General features: G+C 43.5%; 6 protein-coding genes across 8 annotated transcripts; 4 read left to right on the forward strand and 2 right to left on the reverse strand.

The window, feature by feature from the left end:
• The first annotated feature begins 604 nt into the window (after positions 1-604).
• On the forward strand, positions 605-3,147 carry LOC6564305 (coiled-coil domain-containing protein 149). Its single transcript, XM_001990093.2, has 6 exons — positions 605-921; positions 988-1,578; positions 1,895-2,002; positions 2,068-2,152; positions 2,211-2,349; positions 2,413-3,147. The coding sequence occupies exons 1-6, from the start codon at positions 784-786 to the stop codon at positions 2,996-2,998; spliced, it is 1,647 nt and encodes a 548-aa protein (XP_001990129.1). The 5' UTR covers positions 605-783; the 3' UTR covers positions 2,999-3,147.
• A 204-nt stretch (positions 3,148-3,351) lies between these two features.
• LOC6564303 (colorectal mutant cancer protein) lies at positions 3,352-7,529 on the forward strand. Of its 2 annotated transcripts, none has more exons than XM_032737221.2 (7): positions 3,352-3,878; positions 4,894-5,149; positions 5,222-5,566; positions 5,693-5,826; positions 5,888-6,174; positions 6,232-6,945; positions 7,010-7,529. In XM_032737221.2, the coding sequence occupies exons 1-7, from the start codon at positions 3,534-3,536 to the stop codon at positions 7,173-7,175; spliced, it is 2,247 nt and encodes a 748-aa protein (XP_032593112.1). In that variant the 5' UTR covers positions 3,352-3,533; the 3' UTR covers positions 7,176-7,529. The 2 variants fall into 2 exon arrangements, with proteins under 2 accessions (XP_032593112.1, XP_032593113.2); XM_032737222.2 differs by lacking the exon at positions 3,352-3,878 and adding an exon at positions 4,662-4,832.
• A 61-nt stretch (positions 7,530-7,590) lies between these two features.
• Positions 7,591-8,675, reverse strand: LOC6564302 (pre-mRNA-splicing factor SPF27). The gene is made up of 2 exons (XM_001990090.2): positions 8,539-8,675; positions 7,591-8,473 (listed from the first exon to the last, which is right to left on the reverse strand). The coding sequence occupies exons 1-2, from the start codon at positions 8,611-8,613 to the stop codon at positions 7,676-7,678; spliced, it is 873 nt and encodes a 290-aa protein (XP_001990126.1). The 5' UTR covers positions 8,614-8,675; the 3' UTR covers positions 7,591-7,675.
• A 100-nt stretch (positions 8,676-8,775) lies between these two features.
• Positions 8,776-10,774, forward strand: LOC6564301 (60S ribosomal protein L4). Its single transcript, XM_001990089.3, has 4 exons — positions 8,776-8,920; positions 9,137-9,317; positions 9,384-9,754; positions 9,998-10,774. The coding sequence occupies exons 1-4, from the start codon at positions 8,918-8,920 to the stop codon at positions 10,646-10,648; spliced, it is 1,206 nt and encodes a 401-aa protein (XP_001990125.1). The 5' UTR covers positions 8,776-8,917; the 3' UTR covers positions 10,649-10,774.
• A 298-nt stretch (positions 10,775-11,072) lies between these two features.
• LOC6564239 (glycerol-3-phosphate acyltransferase 1, mitochondrial) lies at positions 11,073-18,052 on the forward strand. 2 transcript variants are annotated; one of them, XM_001990087.3, is made up of 8 exons: positions 11,073-11,913; positions 14,362-14,479; positions 15,029-15,193; positions 15,261-16,246; positions 16,359-16,663; positions 16,728-17,080; positions 17,154-17,469; positions 17,532-18,052. In XM_001990087.3, exons 1-8 carry the CDS (start codon positions 11,801-11,803, stop codon positions 17,756-17,758), a joined length of 2,583 nt encoding a protein of 860 aa, XP_001990123.1. In that variant the 5' UTR covers positions 11,073-11,800; the 3' UTR covers positions 17,759-18,052. The 2 variants fall into 2 exon arrangements, with proteins under 2 accessions (XP_001990123.1, XP_032593091.1); XM_032737200.2 differs by lacking the exons at positions 11,073-11,913; positions 14,362-14,479 and adding an exon at positions 14,739-14,879.
• On the reverse strand, positions 13,234-15,021 carry LOC6564240 (RING finger protein narya). Its single transcript, XM_001990088.2, has 2 exons — positions 14,986-15,021; positions 13,234-13,702 (listed from the first exon to the last, which is right to left on the reverse strand). Exon 2 carries the CDS (start codon positions 13,649-13,651, stop codon positions 13,331-13,333), a length of 321 nt encoding a protein of 106 aa, XP_001990124.2. The 5' UTR covers positions 13,652-13,702; positions 14,986-15,021; the 3' UTR covers positions 13,234-13,330.
• Positions 18,053-18,076: the final 24 nt, after the last annotated feature.

Raw genomic sequence — 18,076 nt, forward strand, 5'->3', positions numbered from 1 at the left:
TGCATCAAGGCAGTGATTCTCTGAATGCATTTTGTCGTCGCTAACCATATTATTCTTCTCCTTTTTGGATAGCAGCGTCCACATTGCATATCGGTTGCCAGACACATGCACTCGACCACCTTCTTTACCTCTGGCGTTGACAGTACCGACTCTAGTGACATGTGCCTTAATCTTGCGTTTAGGTTTCTTATGCCATTTTTTCCTTATTATTTCAATTTATGATTTTTTGCGATTTGAAAACGCTGGGTTTTTTGCGGCTTTATTCGTCGTTGTCTCATATATGTATAACAATATTAAAACACAACGTGCTTTTTTAATGCATATTTAACTTTATTAATTTTACAAGATATGTATACAAACTGTTATAAAAGAGATGCCGATTTGTATTATTGAATTATATTAATTATACGTGTATTAATTTAACTGTAATAATTAACTGTAATACTTAAAAATAAATCTGAGATAAATAAAAAAAACGTTTAAAAGTCCCACTTGCTGCACTTGTTTTAGCAGTAAATATGTTAACAAGTAACAGTTGACAACACTGTTATATTAAGATTTGAGTGCAGTGTGCGCAGGCTCAAGTAAAAAATTGATTAATTTTATACGCGGAAGGAATTGCGACAATTGAAAGCGAGCAGAATTAACAAAATTTGTGTTTCACTTGAATTTGACAACAGTAAATACATAAAAAAAAAATATATATAATGCCATAGAACGTATATAGTTTTTGGGCTGGTTCATGTCAACCGTTACGAGCTTACATCGCTTGAGGTGGAACATATGGCGACATACGGCATCGGCATGGACTTGGATGATGGTCAGAGTAATGCCAGCAACAGCAACTGTAACAGTAACGGTGTCAATGCCAATCAATACGAATTCACAATTGGTGGCAATATGGAGACCTACAACGTGGAGGTAAGCAGGGAATCCCCCACTTGCGTTTCAAGTATTATTCAAACTGATGGATTTTTTTTACTGCAGAACTCTGCGGTGCATCGAAAGCTGCAGAGTAAAGTGGAAGCATTGCGCATCCTGCGCCAGGAGCTGGAGCAATTTCGCGTGGAACGTGATCAGTACAAATTGATGGCCGAGACGCTCCAGTTGCGCTATTCGGCGATGAAACGTAGCAGTGAACTGCTGGCAGGGAGTGGAGGAGCCTGCGGCGCATTGAGTCAGAATTCGAGCCTGGCTGCGCTGCTGCACGAGACGCGCGAATTGAATCTCAAGTTGAGCACCGAGGTGGAGGGTCTGAAGCAACGTCTTGGCGAGCTCCAGGGCGACATGGAGCTGCTGCGCGAACGAGAGGCAAATAGTAAATCTCGACTGCAAGCGCTGGTCAGTGAAAATGCTGCGCACAACAAGGAGGAGCTGCAATGGAAACGGGAGCGGGCAGATTTTATTTGTCATCTGGAGAATCTAAAAAAGAGGAACACACAATTGGCATTCGATCTGAAGGCGATCATCGACGAAAAGGAGGAACTCATGACGGAACGCGATGCCTACAAATGCAAGGCGCACAGGCTCAACCATGAATTATTGGTTGCCCTAAAAGCCAACAAAATGCACCCAAAGGTAAGCAAACATGGAATATGAGGAACTATCAGAAAATCAATTTTGATCAGAAATTGGAGACGTGTTGAGACGCCAACAGAAGACTGAAATCTAAACTTGATAGTTAAAAGAAATTTATTTTACATTTAAGGAAAGATGTTTAAGCTGAGAAATTTTTCTTGATCTGAGGATATTTGAACTCAGCTGAGTCTAATTTTATTTGCTATTATTTCCTTTATATTTATTTACATCTAGTTCGGGGACTTTTACATTTTATGAATTTTCCTTAAATTAATATATAAACTGAAAATAAATATAAAAAGTTGCGGTTTTTCAGCTACTGGACATTGACGGTGTGCTACTGGAGAATAAGTACCTGCATGAGCGCGTTAAGATTCAGGATAATGAGCTGGAACTAACCAAGCAGTCTGTCAGCAAGTATAAGGTGTATTATTAACGTCCTTAACATCATGCATTGTATTAATTATAATTTTAAAAAAATTCATTTAGACCATGCTGGAAGCAAAGCGAAAAAGGGGCATTGTCAAGCTAGGAGGAAGCACAAGTGATGAAACCATATTAAGTCCCAGACAAGGTGAGTCCAATTAAATGCCCAATCCTGAAATTGGTTTTAAATCGTATAATTATTTCAGTAAAAACAATACTGGAGAGTGGCATTGATTTGCCAGGTAAAACAGAGACAATTCACGATTTGAAGTCCCTGTGTTTGGCGCTACTGGACAACCTGAACGACAAGAATCTGGCGCTGACGCATCAGAAGCGAACAAACAAGTAGGTGTCGGATTAAGAAATGTTAATTTAACAATCTAAGCTAAGCTTCTGCTGCACACACAGAATACTTGCGAGTAAAATGCAGGAACTGGAACGGCGTTGGCAGCAACTCTTAAGCGGTGACTCGGATAATACCGCCATGGAGGAAGACGATGAGGAGCTTGGGTATGCGCCCTCACAGTTACTGCTCAATGGGTACTGCGCCGCCATGGTCGATGATCCAGGAACAGAGGCTGCTGAAACAGAACCATCTGCTGCTGCTACAGCTGCAGAGCAAACAAATACTATACCATCCGAGCCATATGAAAATATACCTAGTGTCAAAGGGTGCTTGGGTGTACTGCAGTCAGATGATGGCATGTCCTCGCTGTCATCGGAGTCAGCCGATTCATCTGTGTATGGACTGAATGATCTGTCCATCAATGCGTATAAATCATCGTCGGCAACGACGGATTCGGGCAATTGTGGTTTCGCTTGCAATGGCACTCCGCGCATATCCAGCGCTGTGGCAAGGGAACGGATGGAGGATCTTAAGGATCTGCCGCCACACTTGGCGGCACTAGTCCAAAAGGCTCTGCACGATTTAGATATGCGAGACCTTGAGGCGATGGTAACGATACGCGCAGAGAATGCTGCAACAATGCATTAGTTGTTAACTATAGACCTGTTCAATATATATGTATAATTTAAATATGGAGTATCATACATTAATAGCATATCACTACTAAGTGAATACGAATTATTAACTATATATTTATCTAATATTTACAACGTACAATAAACAGATTTCTGCATAAAGCTTGAACATATTTTTCATTTCACATTTTAAACATTCAAAGGAATTCCGTTAAATTAAGTGGTGTTTTACAGCACCGCTTGACATTTTCACGTTCGAACGTTACCCAGCACTGCTCGACGAATATAGTATACATTTTCTGATAAGAAATTTGTAGCTGTTGCAAATGTGAAATAATTGTTTTGTGAATTAAAAATGCCTTAAAACTGCAAGCAGGTCGCACAGACCATGTGAATTCAAGTGCCATTAACTATGAAAATGGAGCGTCAATCAAAAATAAGTAAAAAAGGCGAAATAAACGCAGCATAAACAAAGCCAAAGGCCCAAGCCAAACCCCCCACCCACCACTCCCCCCACAAAGCAATTAAACTGCTGCCAAACAAAAAATATGTCCAACGATGTGCAAATTGCCCGCGTTTCCCGGATTGGCTCCGATGTGGCTCGCAGACAGGGCAAGCAACAGGGCAATCATCACCATCATCATCAGCAGCAGCAGAGGGATACCAACATAATGGGCATATCAAAGGGTGTCAGCGGAGGCGTCATTGACGATGACATTGAATTTGTTTTTGGCAGCATTTCACCACGCGGCGGCGGCGGCATCAATCTGGGCAATCAGCCCAAGCATGTCGTAGGCTCCTACGAGATGGACTCACCAGAGCACACGCAGCGCGACACAACAGAAAGCGACAACAACATTTCCAGCTGCTCAACGCTCGACATTGTCAACAAAGTAAGTGACGTTTTGCAACACACACACACACCCATTCACACATACACAAATGTACATAAAAATATAAATAGAAGAAAATCAAAACTATTTTGTATTTTCATTTAATTTCATAAAAATCATATCACAAAAATAATCTGAAATTAAATTCAAAATAATATTTAATATTCAAATCAAAACAAAATAAAAAATATTATGAATTAGTTAAGCTCAAAATGTTATTAAAGAGACAAGATGCTTAAAATGGATTTTTTATGATAGAAACTGAGGGCTCTGAATTGATTACATGGAAAAGTCTTACAATAGACTTACAATTAGACAATAGAATACTCGTTACAGATTACTCGAAAGGGATCATGCAAGGAATATTTAGTAGTAAACCGAATAAGAGAAAGTGTGAAAAAATATTGGGAAGGTCTAAGCGCAATTTACAGACTGCAAAACATTCCGTAGCTAGTTACGAACAGCTGAGCACAAATACACTCAGAGAAAAACGCTGCTTTAAGTTCAAGTACAAATAGGAATTGAATTATTGAACTCCGCTAATAATTATAATACGGAATTCGAGCATAAAAAATTACGCATTTATTATCTGGAATTCGTTTTACCCAGGGACCACTGTATATATATGTTTGTATGTGTGTCGGTTGACCTGCGTTGCGCACTGCGCAGATGCGTGGCAAGGCGCAGGGTCAAGTTGCAGCGACGTGCATTCACGGACAGCAACGGACGACGTAATCACTATTAAAATAAAAATAAAAAAAAAAACAAAATAATACTGAAATAATTTGTAAACTGATCATGATAGCGGAGCAATTGTTGCCTCGCAGCTTGAGCTGCATGTGCTGCAGTGACACGCCCCTCGGGGGCAGCACTGGCGGCTTTCAGCATGCAGAGAAGCGACGCAGTTGGGAGTACACACTAATGTCGCAACCGATGGCACGTCGACCCATTAATGTGAAAATTATGATGATCCCAATTTAAATAAATACTAATAATTATTTTCATTTGCTTGCAGGTTGAACAGTTGTCTGTGCAGCAGCTGGAGAATCGGGTGCGTGAGCTGACCCAGCGCCTGCAACAGGCTGACCGCCAATTGGCGGAGAGCAATGTGGAGCGGGAAATGTGCCACAAGCGCTTGGAGGTGGTGAGCCAGGCTCATGAGTGCCGCCTCACCGAGATGCACTGCGTGATCGCGGAGTTGAGTAAGAAATTACGCAGCAAACAAGAGCATATCATTATGGAGGAGCAAGAGCCGGAGGGCGAGGGCAGTGGTATGTGTAATAAATATAATTTAAATATGAAATAGAAAAATTCTTGAGAGCTTTTTCCCCTTACTGTCGCAGAGGTCAGTTATCAGGAGGGTTCCATTTATAACTCGGAATTGAATCTAACCAATGCGGATGCAGACGAGGGCGAGTGTCAAACTGATGCTCTCGATGATTTCGAAGGTGCCTGTTCCAGTGCAGAGAATTTACATATTAAACCCCCAGATGCCATCAGTAAGGGGCAGTTAGATGCTTTGCAGGAGGAGGTGCTTCACTTGCGGGCACAAATTGCGCTGCTGCAGGCTGAGATTGCCACAAAGGACAAGGACTCGGCCGTCGTGGAGGATCAAATCTATTTTTCCTGCGAACTGGAGGCCAACGAAAATGGCAACAGCTGTGATCAGCAACTCAACGACTTGAATGGTATGCAAATAATATAGAAACAATATTTATTTTGGCAGTTACGATAAATGAATTATATTTTTTATCGATGCGTTTGTTAAAAATAGTCTTAATTTGTTAATATAGACATATATTTATCCTTTGCAGCCTGCGTTTCGCTAACCAGTCCCCAGAAGTGCGTGAAAATGGCCGAGAGAGTTAAGTTGCGCTGCGCCAGCAAGAATGAGCCACAAGTGGAAGCAACGCATGATGACGATTGCCACACGGAACTAAGCAATGAGGTAAAGAGTCAACTGCATCTATAATCCTTATACATACTCATACACTTCTGCTGGTCCACAGGACATCAACTTAGTTGAGCATTTAGTGTGCAAGCAAAGCTCGCTGATGGAAGGCTTTATGGCACCGCTGCAGCTAGAGTTGGAGCGACTGCAGCGCAAAATGGAGCAACTGAAGATGCGCAACACACTATTGTCGCTCACCCTCGACGAATCCAAGGAGCACACCGAGCATCTCTATCTACTGTGTGGCAAATACGAGTCAAATGCTGTTGCTCTCCAATTGGCGCTCAACTGCAGCGATCGCGCCATTGAAGCCTATGATGTGATGTTAGCCTTGCTGGAGAGCAGGTAGGTTCACCTCTGGGATTATTAAGATTTATATAAATAAAGAAAATTATCGTATAGGTTGGCTTTGCTAAGCGACAAGTCAGCCGCTGCTGAGGAAAGCCGTCGTGCCGTGGAAACGGTGGCACATCATCTCCTGGCGCGACTGGAGACAGAGAAGAATCTGTGCGAGAATAGCTTGGGACCCTGGCAGCATAACATTAATTTAGGTGTCGAGGATGCGCCAAAGTCGACACGCCACTGGAGCAGCGATGACGATAATCGTCTGCGTTATCACGTGTCCAAGCTGAAGGGCAGACGCTCCGTTGTGCAGCACACCATAGTCAGTCTGGAGTCGCCGTTCAGCGATGTCTTCGAAAAGAAACGTTTAGCCCTCGAGAAGGATCAGGAGTTGCGCAAGCACGACAAGGAAAAGAAATCACCCATCGACCTGGAGACAGCAGTCATTATGCAGGAGATGCTTGAGTTGCGTGACCAGAATCAACAGCTCAAGGCCAAAAAGGAGGAGGCCGAACGCGAACAGCAATATGCCAATGAGCGTGTCAGCATTCTCCATGAGGCCCTCAAGCAGCTGCAGGCCACCAATCGGGTCTCCTACTCGGAGGCCGAGCATGCGGCACTCACCGAACAACAGCTGGTCGAGGCACTGAGTCGAGAAACGGAGCTAAAGAGTCGCATTCAAACGCTGCTCAACATGAATGCCAGTCAAAAGGCCACGGACGAGAAGTGCGAGCAAATGCATCTCAATTTGAGGGAATTGCAAAAATCAAATCAGTAAGCCTATAATTAAATATATATTGGTATTAGGAATTTAAAAAATTATCTCTCTATTATGCAGCAATCTGGTCCAGATGCTGGAGCAGAGCAAGCGCAAGTATCAATTGCGTATTAAAAAGATGGAGCAAAGAATTGGCGACATGATGCTGGAGCAGGAGCAACAACAACAGCAACAACGTCGTCACCAGTTGCACCATACTGATCATGTTCCTGAGACGACGCTGTAGAATGTAGGATTAGATGATCTATGCTGGTTGCTTGCGACGGGGCGGAGTAGCGCACATGCATGCCACATATCCTGCTATATCACTAAATGGCTCCACTCCTCATATCGCGTTCTCCCCTCCTGCTGCTACTGCTGCTGCTGCCGCCGCCACCACCTGCTCCCACCGCAATGTGTAGCTCACGTATCCGCTCCGCTCCGGTCCGTGCGAGAACTAGCCATAGATAACCATAGAGTATCACGAATGTGCCATACGACGACTCACTAGGCAGCGAATGAAGCTGTGCTAACTACAATTACATATATATTATAATATTCATATACATAACATATACGATTTAATGATCTAGATCCTAGATTAGGTGGCGCTACTCACAACGCACACGAATCCTATATTTATACAATGTATTCGCATTTTGCTTGTTATACGACTCAATATATGTATTTCGAATTGTACAAATTATAATTATAATAATAATAATAAAGAAGAACCTACAGCAACACCTATGAATCATTCGTGGATTCCTCCTCATCTTGGACAGCAGCACTATCGCTCACCACATTGTTGTCCCCATTCCTGTTGTTCATGTCATCATCATCATTATCGTCATCGCCATCGCTGTTGTTCTCCTCAGCCTCATTGTTCTGGCTTTCATTGCTATTGGAACCATTACTGTCCGTCTGTGCAGAATGTCCGTTTGTATGCTCAGTCTGTGGCGACAGCTGCTGCTCTTCGACTGGCGGCACCAGTTGCTCCAGTTGATCGCGTGCTGCTTGCACAACTTTCTCAAGCTCGACGCACTCGTTTTCGATCTCGTAGTTCTTGGACACGAGCAGCACCCAGTGTGCCTCGAGGGCACGGAGCTTCTCGCCAGCTTGTGTCTGCGCCTGTTTGCGCTGCCAATTCACATCCTGCATGTCTTTTTTCAGCTGCTGCAGCTGGATCTGCGCTTTGGCTTGCATAGCTGTAATCACCTCCAGGTAGGATTTCCACGCTTCGGTGCCATAGTCCAGCATCAGTTCAAGATTTAACGAACGTACCCACTGATGCTCCAACTGTGCCATCGAATTTTCAATGGACTCCTGCCAAGCGGACACCTCGGACAGTTTGCCCGATGGTGGCGGTGGCAATTCGTAACGCTTCATGGATAGCGTTTCCATGGGCAGACGGTTTTGTATTCGCTCAAATTCATTGATCATTAGCGGCGTCTCGAATGGCGAACTCGCCGGTAGGGGCAGGTGGTCCAGATAATTCTTGGTGGGCCGATAGCGTCGACATTCCTCCTCGACCATTGCGAGCGCCTGGCAGCAAAAGACGACAAAATATTAATTTCTCAGCAGGCTGAATGAAACAGCACTTGATTTACCGATTCTCTGACGCCCACGTCGTCATATCCTTGATCGATATATGGTAATGCATCTACAATAACTTCATCGGCCATTTGATTTAGATATTATTTGATTTTATGTGGAAGATGAAATTGTTTATAGTTTCGTGTGTAGTGTTGTAAAGTGCATTTCGTACATTCGATAAATATTCGTACAACTTCGAACGGTGTTCGCTTTTGACAGTCGCTCAGCCATGTTGGCAGAAATGCAACCGTGCAGTCTGAAATGCGGTTGGCAGCACTTTTCGGCCATTTCCGGCAGCTCTCTTTCTTTCTTCGTTCTTCTTATTAAAAAGAGGACGGCATCTGCGTTTGCAGAAAATTTAACACCATTTATTGGGATTAAAAATCAGCGAAAATGGTGAGAAAGTGTGCTCAATGAATGCCCAGATCACAGCAAGCTGCAAAAACAAAACCTTTACACACGAAAAGTGTAGAAAACATGAAAATATATATGCCCAAACTTCGACTTAACCTCCACGTGTTTGCAGTGTGCGGTGGCATTGTGATTAAATATTTTAAGCATTCATATTATTGTTAATTCGAATTGTGTGTGTTTGTATGCGTGTTTTTGCAGAGCTTAGGCAACGCCAGGCCATTGGTCTCCGTGTATACGGAAAAGAATGAGGCACTTAAGGAGAAGAACATCTGCCTGCCCGCAGTGTTCAAGGCGCCTATCCGTCCGGATGTGGTCAACGAGGTGCACCAACTGATGCGTCGCAACAATCGCCAGCCCTATGCTGTCAGTGAGCTTGCAGGTGAGTGCGCATCGCTTCCACATATTGAACGAACAATATTTTTACTTGGATATTTCCATTGATCAGGTCACCAAACATCTGCCGAATCCTGGGGTACTGGTCGTGCCGTTGCACGTATTCCCCGTGTCCGTGGCGGTGGTACTCATCGCTCCGGTCAGGGTGCCTTTGGCAACATGTGCCGTGGCGGTCGTATGTTCGCACCCACCAAGACCTTCCGTCGCTGGCACCGCAAGGTGAATGTTAACCAGCGTCGCTACGCTCTCGTCTCGGCTATCGCCGCCTCCGGTGTGCCAGCGTTGGTCCAGTCCAAGGGACACGTTATCGATGGCATCTCCGAGTTCCCATTGGTCGTCTCCGATGAAGTGCAGAAGCTGCAGAAGACCAAGCAGGCTGTAGTCTTCTTGCGTCGCATGAAGGTCTGGGCCGATATCCAGAAGGTATGTATCCCGGAATAGTTAACTAATCCATGGCAATGTATATGTGAACGGAATGCGTCTCTCTGGTGGTGTTTCGTTGGAGCATGTTGTTCGTAATGCATTGCTATATCAAATTGCTCTCCTAGGCGTTACGTTTGTAGCCTGACCGAAAGCTCCAACCGTTTGCAGTGGAGAGCTATATATATATACAAATAATACTAAAATCGGAACAATTGATTCTAAGCATAATTGTTCTTTCTGCAGGTGTACAAGTCGCAGCGCTTCCGTGCTGGTCGTGGTACGATGCGCGATCGTCGCCGCATTGCCCGCAAGGGTCCACTTGTGGTCTACCACAAGGATGAGGGTCTTCGCCAGGCGTTCCGCAACATACCCGGCATTGAGACCATTTGCGTGGACAAGCTGAACTTGCTCAAGTTGGCACCTGGTGGTCATGTGGGTCGCTTTGTCATTTGGACGGAGTCTGCATTCTCGCGCCTGAACGATCTGTTCGGCACCTGGAAGAAGCCATCCACTCTGAAGAAGGGCTACAATCTGCCCCAGCCAAAGATGGCCAACACAGACTTGTCGCGCCTCTTGAAATCGGAGGAGATTCGCAAGGTTCTCCGCGATCCACGCAAGCATGTGTTCCGTCGTGTGCGTCGCCTCAATCCTCTGTCCAATGTGCGTCAACTGATCAAGTTGAATCCGTATGCTGAGGTCCTCAAGCGTCGTGCTGCATTGGCCGCCGAGAAGCGTACGGTTGCCAAGGTTTTGGCCAAGGCCAAGAAACAGAATGTGGAGCTGGCCAAGTCTCACTTTGCCAATGTCGCCACAAAGGCTGCTGCTAACCGCGCCAAGCTGCTCGCCGCCCGCAAGAAGAAGGTCGCCGCCAAGAAACCAGCGGCTAAGAAATAAACCGAGTTAGTTGCAGACCACAAAAACTCTTTTTATAAAATAAAATAACAAAAGTTGTATGAATTTTATTCATAAAATAATACAGTGCGTGAAAGTAATTTCTGATTAAACTGATTAAAAAATTTAGTCTTAGGCACACAGTTGTTGCACTCTTTTTGCTGCTCTCTTACGGTCTCTCTCTCTCTCTCTCGCTCTTTTCAAAGAGCACGTTTTCTCTTTCGAGTTGATAACATTTATTGTAGTCGTTGCCTATCGATGCTCTTATCGGACTGCCGCTGTTCGTGAAACGCTGGTGATGCTGATCTTCGGAGTGCGTCGTTGTTTTTGTTATTATTTTTTATGTGCTCTGTGCTGTGCACACATTTATTGTCGCACGTTAATTGGCATTTAATTAAACAGCAACGATTGCAAGCGTGTTTATTCCGCAGTGAGCGCTTGAAGCGAGCGGTTGTCTCACATTTTTCGCGCTCGTTTGTCACGCTGCTTTGTCAATTGGCGTGAATAAAAAATACAAATAATTAACAAAGGAGCCGGCAACAAAGCAAAGGACGCAATCAAAGTAGAACAAAACCCAATTGTGAAATTGCTTATCTTACATTTATATGTATTTCAAAAACAAACAAAAGGCAATCAGTGCGATAATCAAAATATTCACGCAAAATCTGAACTCAAATAAAATAAAACGAAATTAAAACAAATCAAAAGCGCGCAGAATCCAAATCATACGATATTTTTTTTTATATTAACAACGTTGTCTCGCAAAATTGCGGGTCGCGACATCAACGATGTCTGGTTATATAGCATAGTAGAGCACAACGCAATACTCTCGGACGTAGTGTCTGTCAGTCATTCATTCAGTCAGTGAGTGAGTGTGACAAAGAGGCAAGCACAGAGGAAACAGACATAAACACATCACAAACAACATCATCCCACAGAGCGTGAGAGAAAGAAGGAGACGCGCTCTGCTCTCCATGCGCGCCGTATTTTTCCGCAAAGATTGCGGACAGCGACAGACAGACAGAAAGTACATATCAGCAGCAACCGCATCTTTGTACGACACCGTGCCATATTACTTGGCATTATAATTGCGGGTCAGCATCAGCCAAAAAAGAAAAGGGCATTTTCTACAGACGAAAGATCGAAAACAGCATTATGTTAACGAGTCTGTTAAATTCTGCCCAATGCCTGGCAGGAATTTCGCTGCTCGGTGGCATCGAAGTTGTATCTGTTGGTCTTGTTATCTACTACGTGTTCGCCAAGACTAGGTGAGTACCATGGATGTGGTGGAAGCCACACAAATCATGCGGTGGCAGTGGTTGCTTCTGCCGGTTAACACGAACAACACAGCAACAAGAAGAACAATAGCAGCAGCAGCTGTCAAGTTCAATTAATGACGCAGACAACCAGCTGTACACACACACACACCCAACACATGTGCATAAGTACACGATTATGTCTCTGTGCTTTTTAATTTAATTTCATGCCTTTTGCCTTGGTGAAATGCGCATGATAATTGTGTGCATATATTCGTAAAGAACTTCGAACTCTTGATCGACCTGACGGACTGAATCGACATTAATTGCAAAACAAATGGGGCAAACGCAGTTGTTTTGATTTTCTGAAAGAAAAGAAATTTACAATTTTATAGTTGTGACGATTATATAACAAATTTTCAAGTCAAGTTTTTCGTTTTCTTTTTTTCTTATGTTTTCGCTGTCTTTAATTCTAAGGTCATTACTGTATATACATTGAACATTGTGTATGTGTTTTTGTAAATTGACGGTCAAAAGCGCCGTTATTTATAGACTCGCACGCACCGCCCTGCAAAGTGAATGATATCAGTTATACTCTAGCTATTATCCAGTGTTTATAAAATGAGCGTATGATTTTGTCGCTGTCACACAGGTGGTGGTTATTTTGGCATTTTTGATCACTTCAACACTGTGCACTTTATTATTGTTATTGTTGCGCATTCGCATTCACAGTCGGCGTGTCCGAACGTGTCGACGTGTGTGGAATTCCGCCTTATCAAGCACGTGTGAGTCGAGAGTAAAATTGACTGTGCGATGCTTCGATGAATGAGATGGATGTCTATTCTAAGGATGCCACAAGGTCATTTGAACTCATTCATTTCGTTTCTGCTGGTATGCAGTCACCCCATCCATTCCTATCTCTATCTCGCTTTTCCTCCCACACTCTGCTGTTGTTGTTTTGCGATAAGCGCTGCAACTGATTCGGACCGTTTGGCAACAATTATCGTAATTGAAAAGTCCATTTGTATATATAAATTTTCATATATGTATGTGTATTAAATGTGCAGCTAATTAGCGATTCACTTCAGTTGTTATTCGGTGGACACCTTTAATCGGTCAATAAAGTTAATCTGCAATTATAAGGTTCCAGTTCAAAGCTCATTTCATAATTGCTGCTGATTATTGTTTATCGCTTAATATGACTAAAAACTAAAGAAAGTATGTGGCGATAATGCTTTCAAATTAGTATTATAAATAGTTTGAAGTACTTGTTTATTATAAAACCCAAAGAAAAAGTTTCCATCACTTTTTTTTATATACATCAGTAGTTAATTGAAATTAAAAATATTATATTTTAATGTTCATTATTTAATCTCATAATTGATAGCTTGTTTATAGAGTAAGTATAGTAATAGCAAATTTTACAAGTTTAAACCTTTTTCAATTCAGATTTTACAGTCTGAGAGAGCATTTGCTTGAATTGCTTCAAGTTGGGGCTTTTCTTCAGTACGTCATCATTGTCCGTAGTTAGTGTTGTGTCCGAGACACTTAGAGATGAAGGGGTGCGCGGGCGGCACACCCTGCGTGAGGACCTGAACATATCCGCGGAGTTGGTTGGATCGGTGCGCTTCTCATGGTAGTCAATATAATTGCGCAGCTCCTCGATTCGTTTCTTCTCGAGGTCGTTCTGCTGGCGCAATTGTGCATCGAGCTTGATGTATCCCTGCATCTTAAGCTTCCTGTTGGCCATTTCGGTTTTTTGCTTGTAGAAATTATGGTAGTACGAGACGCGCTGCTCGCTCTGAAATTTATTAATGTTTCGGTATAGTTTCAAAAACACGCTGGGATCTTCGAAATAGTTGGCAGTATTGCCGGGCATGTTGCGTGTTATTGGGATGCTTTTAAAGTCGCGATTGCAGACAGGGCATATTCTGCCATCCGTCGCTTTGGGTGTGCAACTGGCACAGATTATATGTTGGCAACGAGTGAGTTGAAAGTGCAATTCGTGCTCGTCACGTTTCTTGCTACATTTATTGCAATGAATGGGAAACATTTCAACGCACTTTTCTATTTCTTTGCACAACTAACGGATTCTGTTGAGCTTTGCCTGACTATCTGGCAGCACTGATACATCGAACGCATCCTTGCCACTTTGCTGGTTTTTACAAAACAATCGTTTTTTTCATGTATAACATTTTGCGGTTGGCGCAAAGCTCAAAGGTAAATTTGCTTGCTTTGTTGGGGACAACTAAAAACTTATCAGGCAACAAAGGTTACTGAACTTGAAAAATAAAAATAGCTACAAATTGGACTACAGTCCGCATATCAGCTCTTATAACTCCCCTACGAACAGTTATAAAGTTAATTGTGTGCTACTGTTTCGATAACATTAATAATTGCGTAAATAAAGTTAATTACTCGTTAATGTACTTATAAATGTATAAATTTCTTTGTTTGCAGAGCACCTGCTATAATCGCCAGTTTATTTCCCAATTTGAATCTAAGCATCTATCGTTCATCGCTGGGAAAGTTCAATAGCATTGGAAGCGAAATACTTTTCACGCTTCGCGCATCGAATGTAAGTGTTAAATGCTTATTGAATCATCTCCGCATGCATGCACACCCTTAAATATATAACCTTACAATACGGTTATTTTGCCCATATACAATAAAATGCGGATAAGCTGTCCATTCAGTAAATCACACAAGGCACACACATGCATACCAAAAGTGTCGCTGCTTTTATTTCACATTCGCGCGGAGTTGCCCGATTTGCATAATTGTCGTAATCGATTGTCTCGCGAGAAGTAATCGATAGACTCAAGAAAAGCTAGACGGAAACTATCGCTCGTCGCCTTCGCTTCGCCTGCCGGCGCTTTGCTCAATTAAATGTGATTTGAAACAGATAACTATATTTAAGCATATATGTGAATCTCATAATTGTCATGGATACATTTAGAATACGCGGCTGGTTTGAGGTGAGCACTCTTATAGTTTCCATCATGTGTCATATATTTTTGGCATTGCAATTTGCGAAAATGCGCGGGAGAATTGCATCACACACACATTATGTATACTCATCACCTTTTATGATTCTAAAATGAACTTTCATTGCTTGCGCGTGTAGGAGCCGAAACCACAAAACTCTGTCGAGCATGGCGTTGGCACTCAGAATATGCTACAGTTGACGCCGCACGGTGGTCTTAAGCCATTCAAAAGCATTTACGACTGGGGCTGCCTGTTCCCATATGTGGCTCAAGTCTTACGCAGCGAGAAATTTGCTTTCCGACAGGTGAACACGCGCATTAGTTCAACCATTAAAATTAACCCCCATATAATAACTTCTATTTTATGTGTAGGTCACGAAAATCGTGCACAACGATGTTGTCTTGAAGCATGCCATTAAACAGGCTGCCGAGCAAACGCTACGAGATCAACGCTATGCGAAAAATGGACATAGGATGCTCGCACGCAGCATTAGCGGTGATCAGACTGAGGAGGAGGACGCCAAGACGGGCATATCATATCAGAAGATACTGCACAAGCAGGAGCAGCGAGCCGTCACCATACTCAAGGATATGGGTTCAACGCTAAACAATACGCTCCTCGCAATTACGTCCTGGCTGCTCTATAAACTGTTGCCTTGCTTCTTATCTGGAGTCGTCACGCATAAGAAACAAATTGAAATGCTAAAGAATGCCTCGCAGCGTGCCCCAAACACACCGCTGATATTTATGCCGCTGCATCGCAGCCATTTGGATTATATTTTGGTGACATTCATACTGACCAACAACGACATACGCAGTCCACTCGTGGCTGCTGGTAACAATCTACAGATACCCGTTTTTGGCTCATTGTTGCGCGGTTTGGGCGCCTTCTTCATCAAGCGCAAGATCGATCCCGTCGAGGGCAAGAAGGATGTGCTCTATCGGGCCGCACTTCATTTGTATCTAACGCACGCCCTCAAGCAGGGTCACAACGTTGAGTTCTTTATCGAGGGCGGACGTACGCGCACCGGCAAACCGTGCATGCCCAAGGGCGGCATATTGTCGGTGATTGTGAATGCGTTCATGGATGGCAGCATACCGGACGCATTGTTGGTGCCCGTCTCGGTTAACTATGAGCGTCTGGTCGATGGTAATTTCGTGCGTGAACAGAAGGGCGAAAAGAAGGTACCCGAATCATTTTGGAAGGCCATTTCGGGCATTTGGAAAGCGCTCAACTCGAACTACGGATTGATACGCATCGATTTCAACGAACCCTACTCAATACGCGAACTCGTCAACTCATACAACAAAATTGTCCGCGAGGATGGCAGCACAAAGATCTACAAGCCGACGTCCAGGTGCGAATCACAGATTGTTGTCACTTTTATACCTTTTGCCGAGGATCTTATAATTTCATTTTCCCATTTCTTGTTGATTCTCATGCTAATTTTTATTTCAATTTGACAATAGAACGCTGCAGCATACGCAATCAACGTCATCGCTCTACGGAACGGATGTTGTGTGTGAGGAGCATCGCAATCTTATCGACAGCATCTCGCGCCAGGTTGTTTACGACTGTGCCGCGGCCACTTCTGTGATGTCAACGAATGCGTTGGCCTTTCTGCTGCTTAGTCGCTTCCGCAACGGGGCCACGGAGCAGAAGATTACTGCTGCGTTAGATGATCTGCGGAACACGTTGTCCGGCTGCAAGGATTTGGGTTTTTCTGGCGAATCGTCGCATATCATAGCCTATGCCTGCGATCTCCTGGGAACAGGTAGCTCTGCTTAAATCGAGATTGTACACCCCCATACTAAATATTATTCGTTACCTTACTTTAGGCTTGGTTACACGCACGCGTGACGAGAATGGACGCATCCTTATACGTCCTGTGCCTACGACGGAGAGCTTCATTGAACTGGCGTACTACTCGAATTCGCTGACTCCGCACTTTGCCCTCAGCTCCATACTGTTGACCACATTTCATGGCTTGCTGCCAGCGCCTACCTCGCCAGACACAGATGGCGAGAGATCAATCGGCGTCTCTCAAGCCAAACTAATTGAGACTGCATTGGAGAACTGTCTTGTGTATAAATACGAATTTATATTAAACAAACCCACGCAAGTATTGGAGAGCATGCTACACAAGCAACTGGACGAGCTGCTCATCAATGGTTGCATGCGCAAGAAAGAGGTTAATATTGTTAAATGTATTATAAATTTTTAATATGTAAGCTAATGCCATTTGTATTTTCGTATTTACGTAGGTAAATGAATCAGATGACCAGGTGTTATCACGTCGCATGGCACGTAGACTTGCCTATGAGCTGGACCAGGATAACGAGGACTACTTGAATGTGTCGCACAAGGAGGAAGAGGCAGCTGATCTGTTGTTGCTTGCGGAGGATACGCTCGAGCAACAGCACAACATATGCGAGGTGCTGGCCCCATTTGCCAGCACATATTTGGCTGTGGCGCAGGCGCTGCAGATTCTGCATCGCAGCTCAATGCTGGAATCGGAGTTCATTAGCTTCGTTATCAACGATCTTTCCAAGAAAGTCAAGCGCGGCAGCTGTGCATATGGTGAGTGCTTCTACAGCTTATTCTCAATTCACAACAATATGAAAATTGTATTTTCTTTGCAGCTGAGAGCATTTCGACGGACTCCGTGCGCAACTGCATGAAGTTGCTTGAGAAATGGTCTGTGATTGAGGTGTGCAACCAGCGAGGCATGCGTCTGATCTCCCTCAACAATCTGTATGAGGTGTCCCGCGAATCGCTAAACACCATTATCAAGAAGATTGAAGCCGTTGTACCCAATTACAATGCCGGATACTTTAGCCAAAAATTGTTTAATGAATTGCCAGCTTAAGCGAAAGATTTTGTTTCTTATACATGCTTATGTATATTTTTTTTTTCTTTCGTTTGGCACACGTTTCATTATTTTTCTCTCTGTCACGTTACAAAGTAGTGTAATCTGCTTAAGTATAATGTGCATACACTTAGATCTTAACAGTAAGGCAGTAATATCTTTAGTTTTCATTTAGACATACGACACGACATACGTACGTTCGACGAGTTATGCCAAAGAGCTGACTACAATTTTCACTGTAGTCAGGCTAAGGGACTATAAACCAAAAACTGAACAAATAAATACTAAAATTCATAAGCATATTTTTGTATAGGCAGT

Source organism: Drosophila grimshawi, unplaced genomic scaffold (assembly GCF_018153295.1).
Source record: "Drosophila grimshawi isolate 15287-2541.00 unplaced genomic scaffold, ASM1815329v1 contig_311, whole genome shotgun sequence".
NCBI classification, from domain to species: domain Eukaryota; kingdom Metazoa; phylum Arthropoda; class Insecta; order Diptera; family Drosophilidae; genus Drosophila; species Drosophila grimshawi.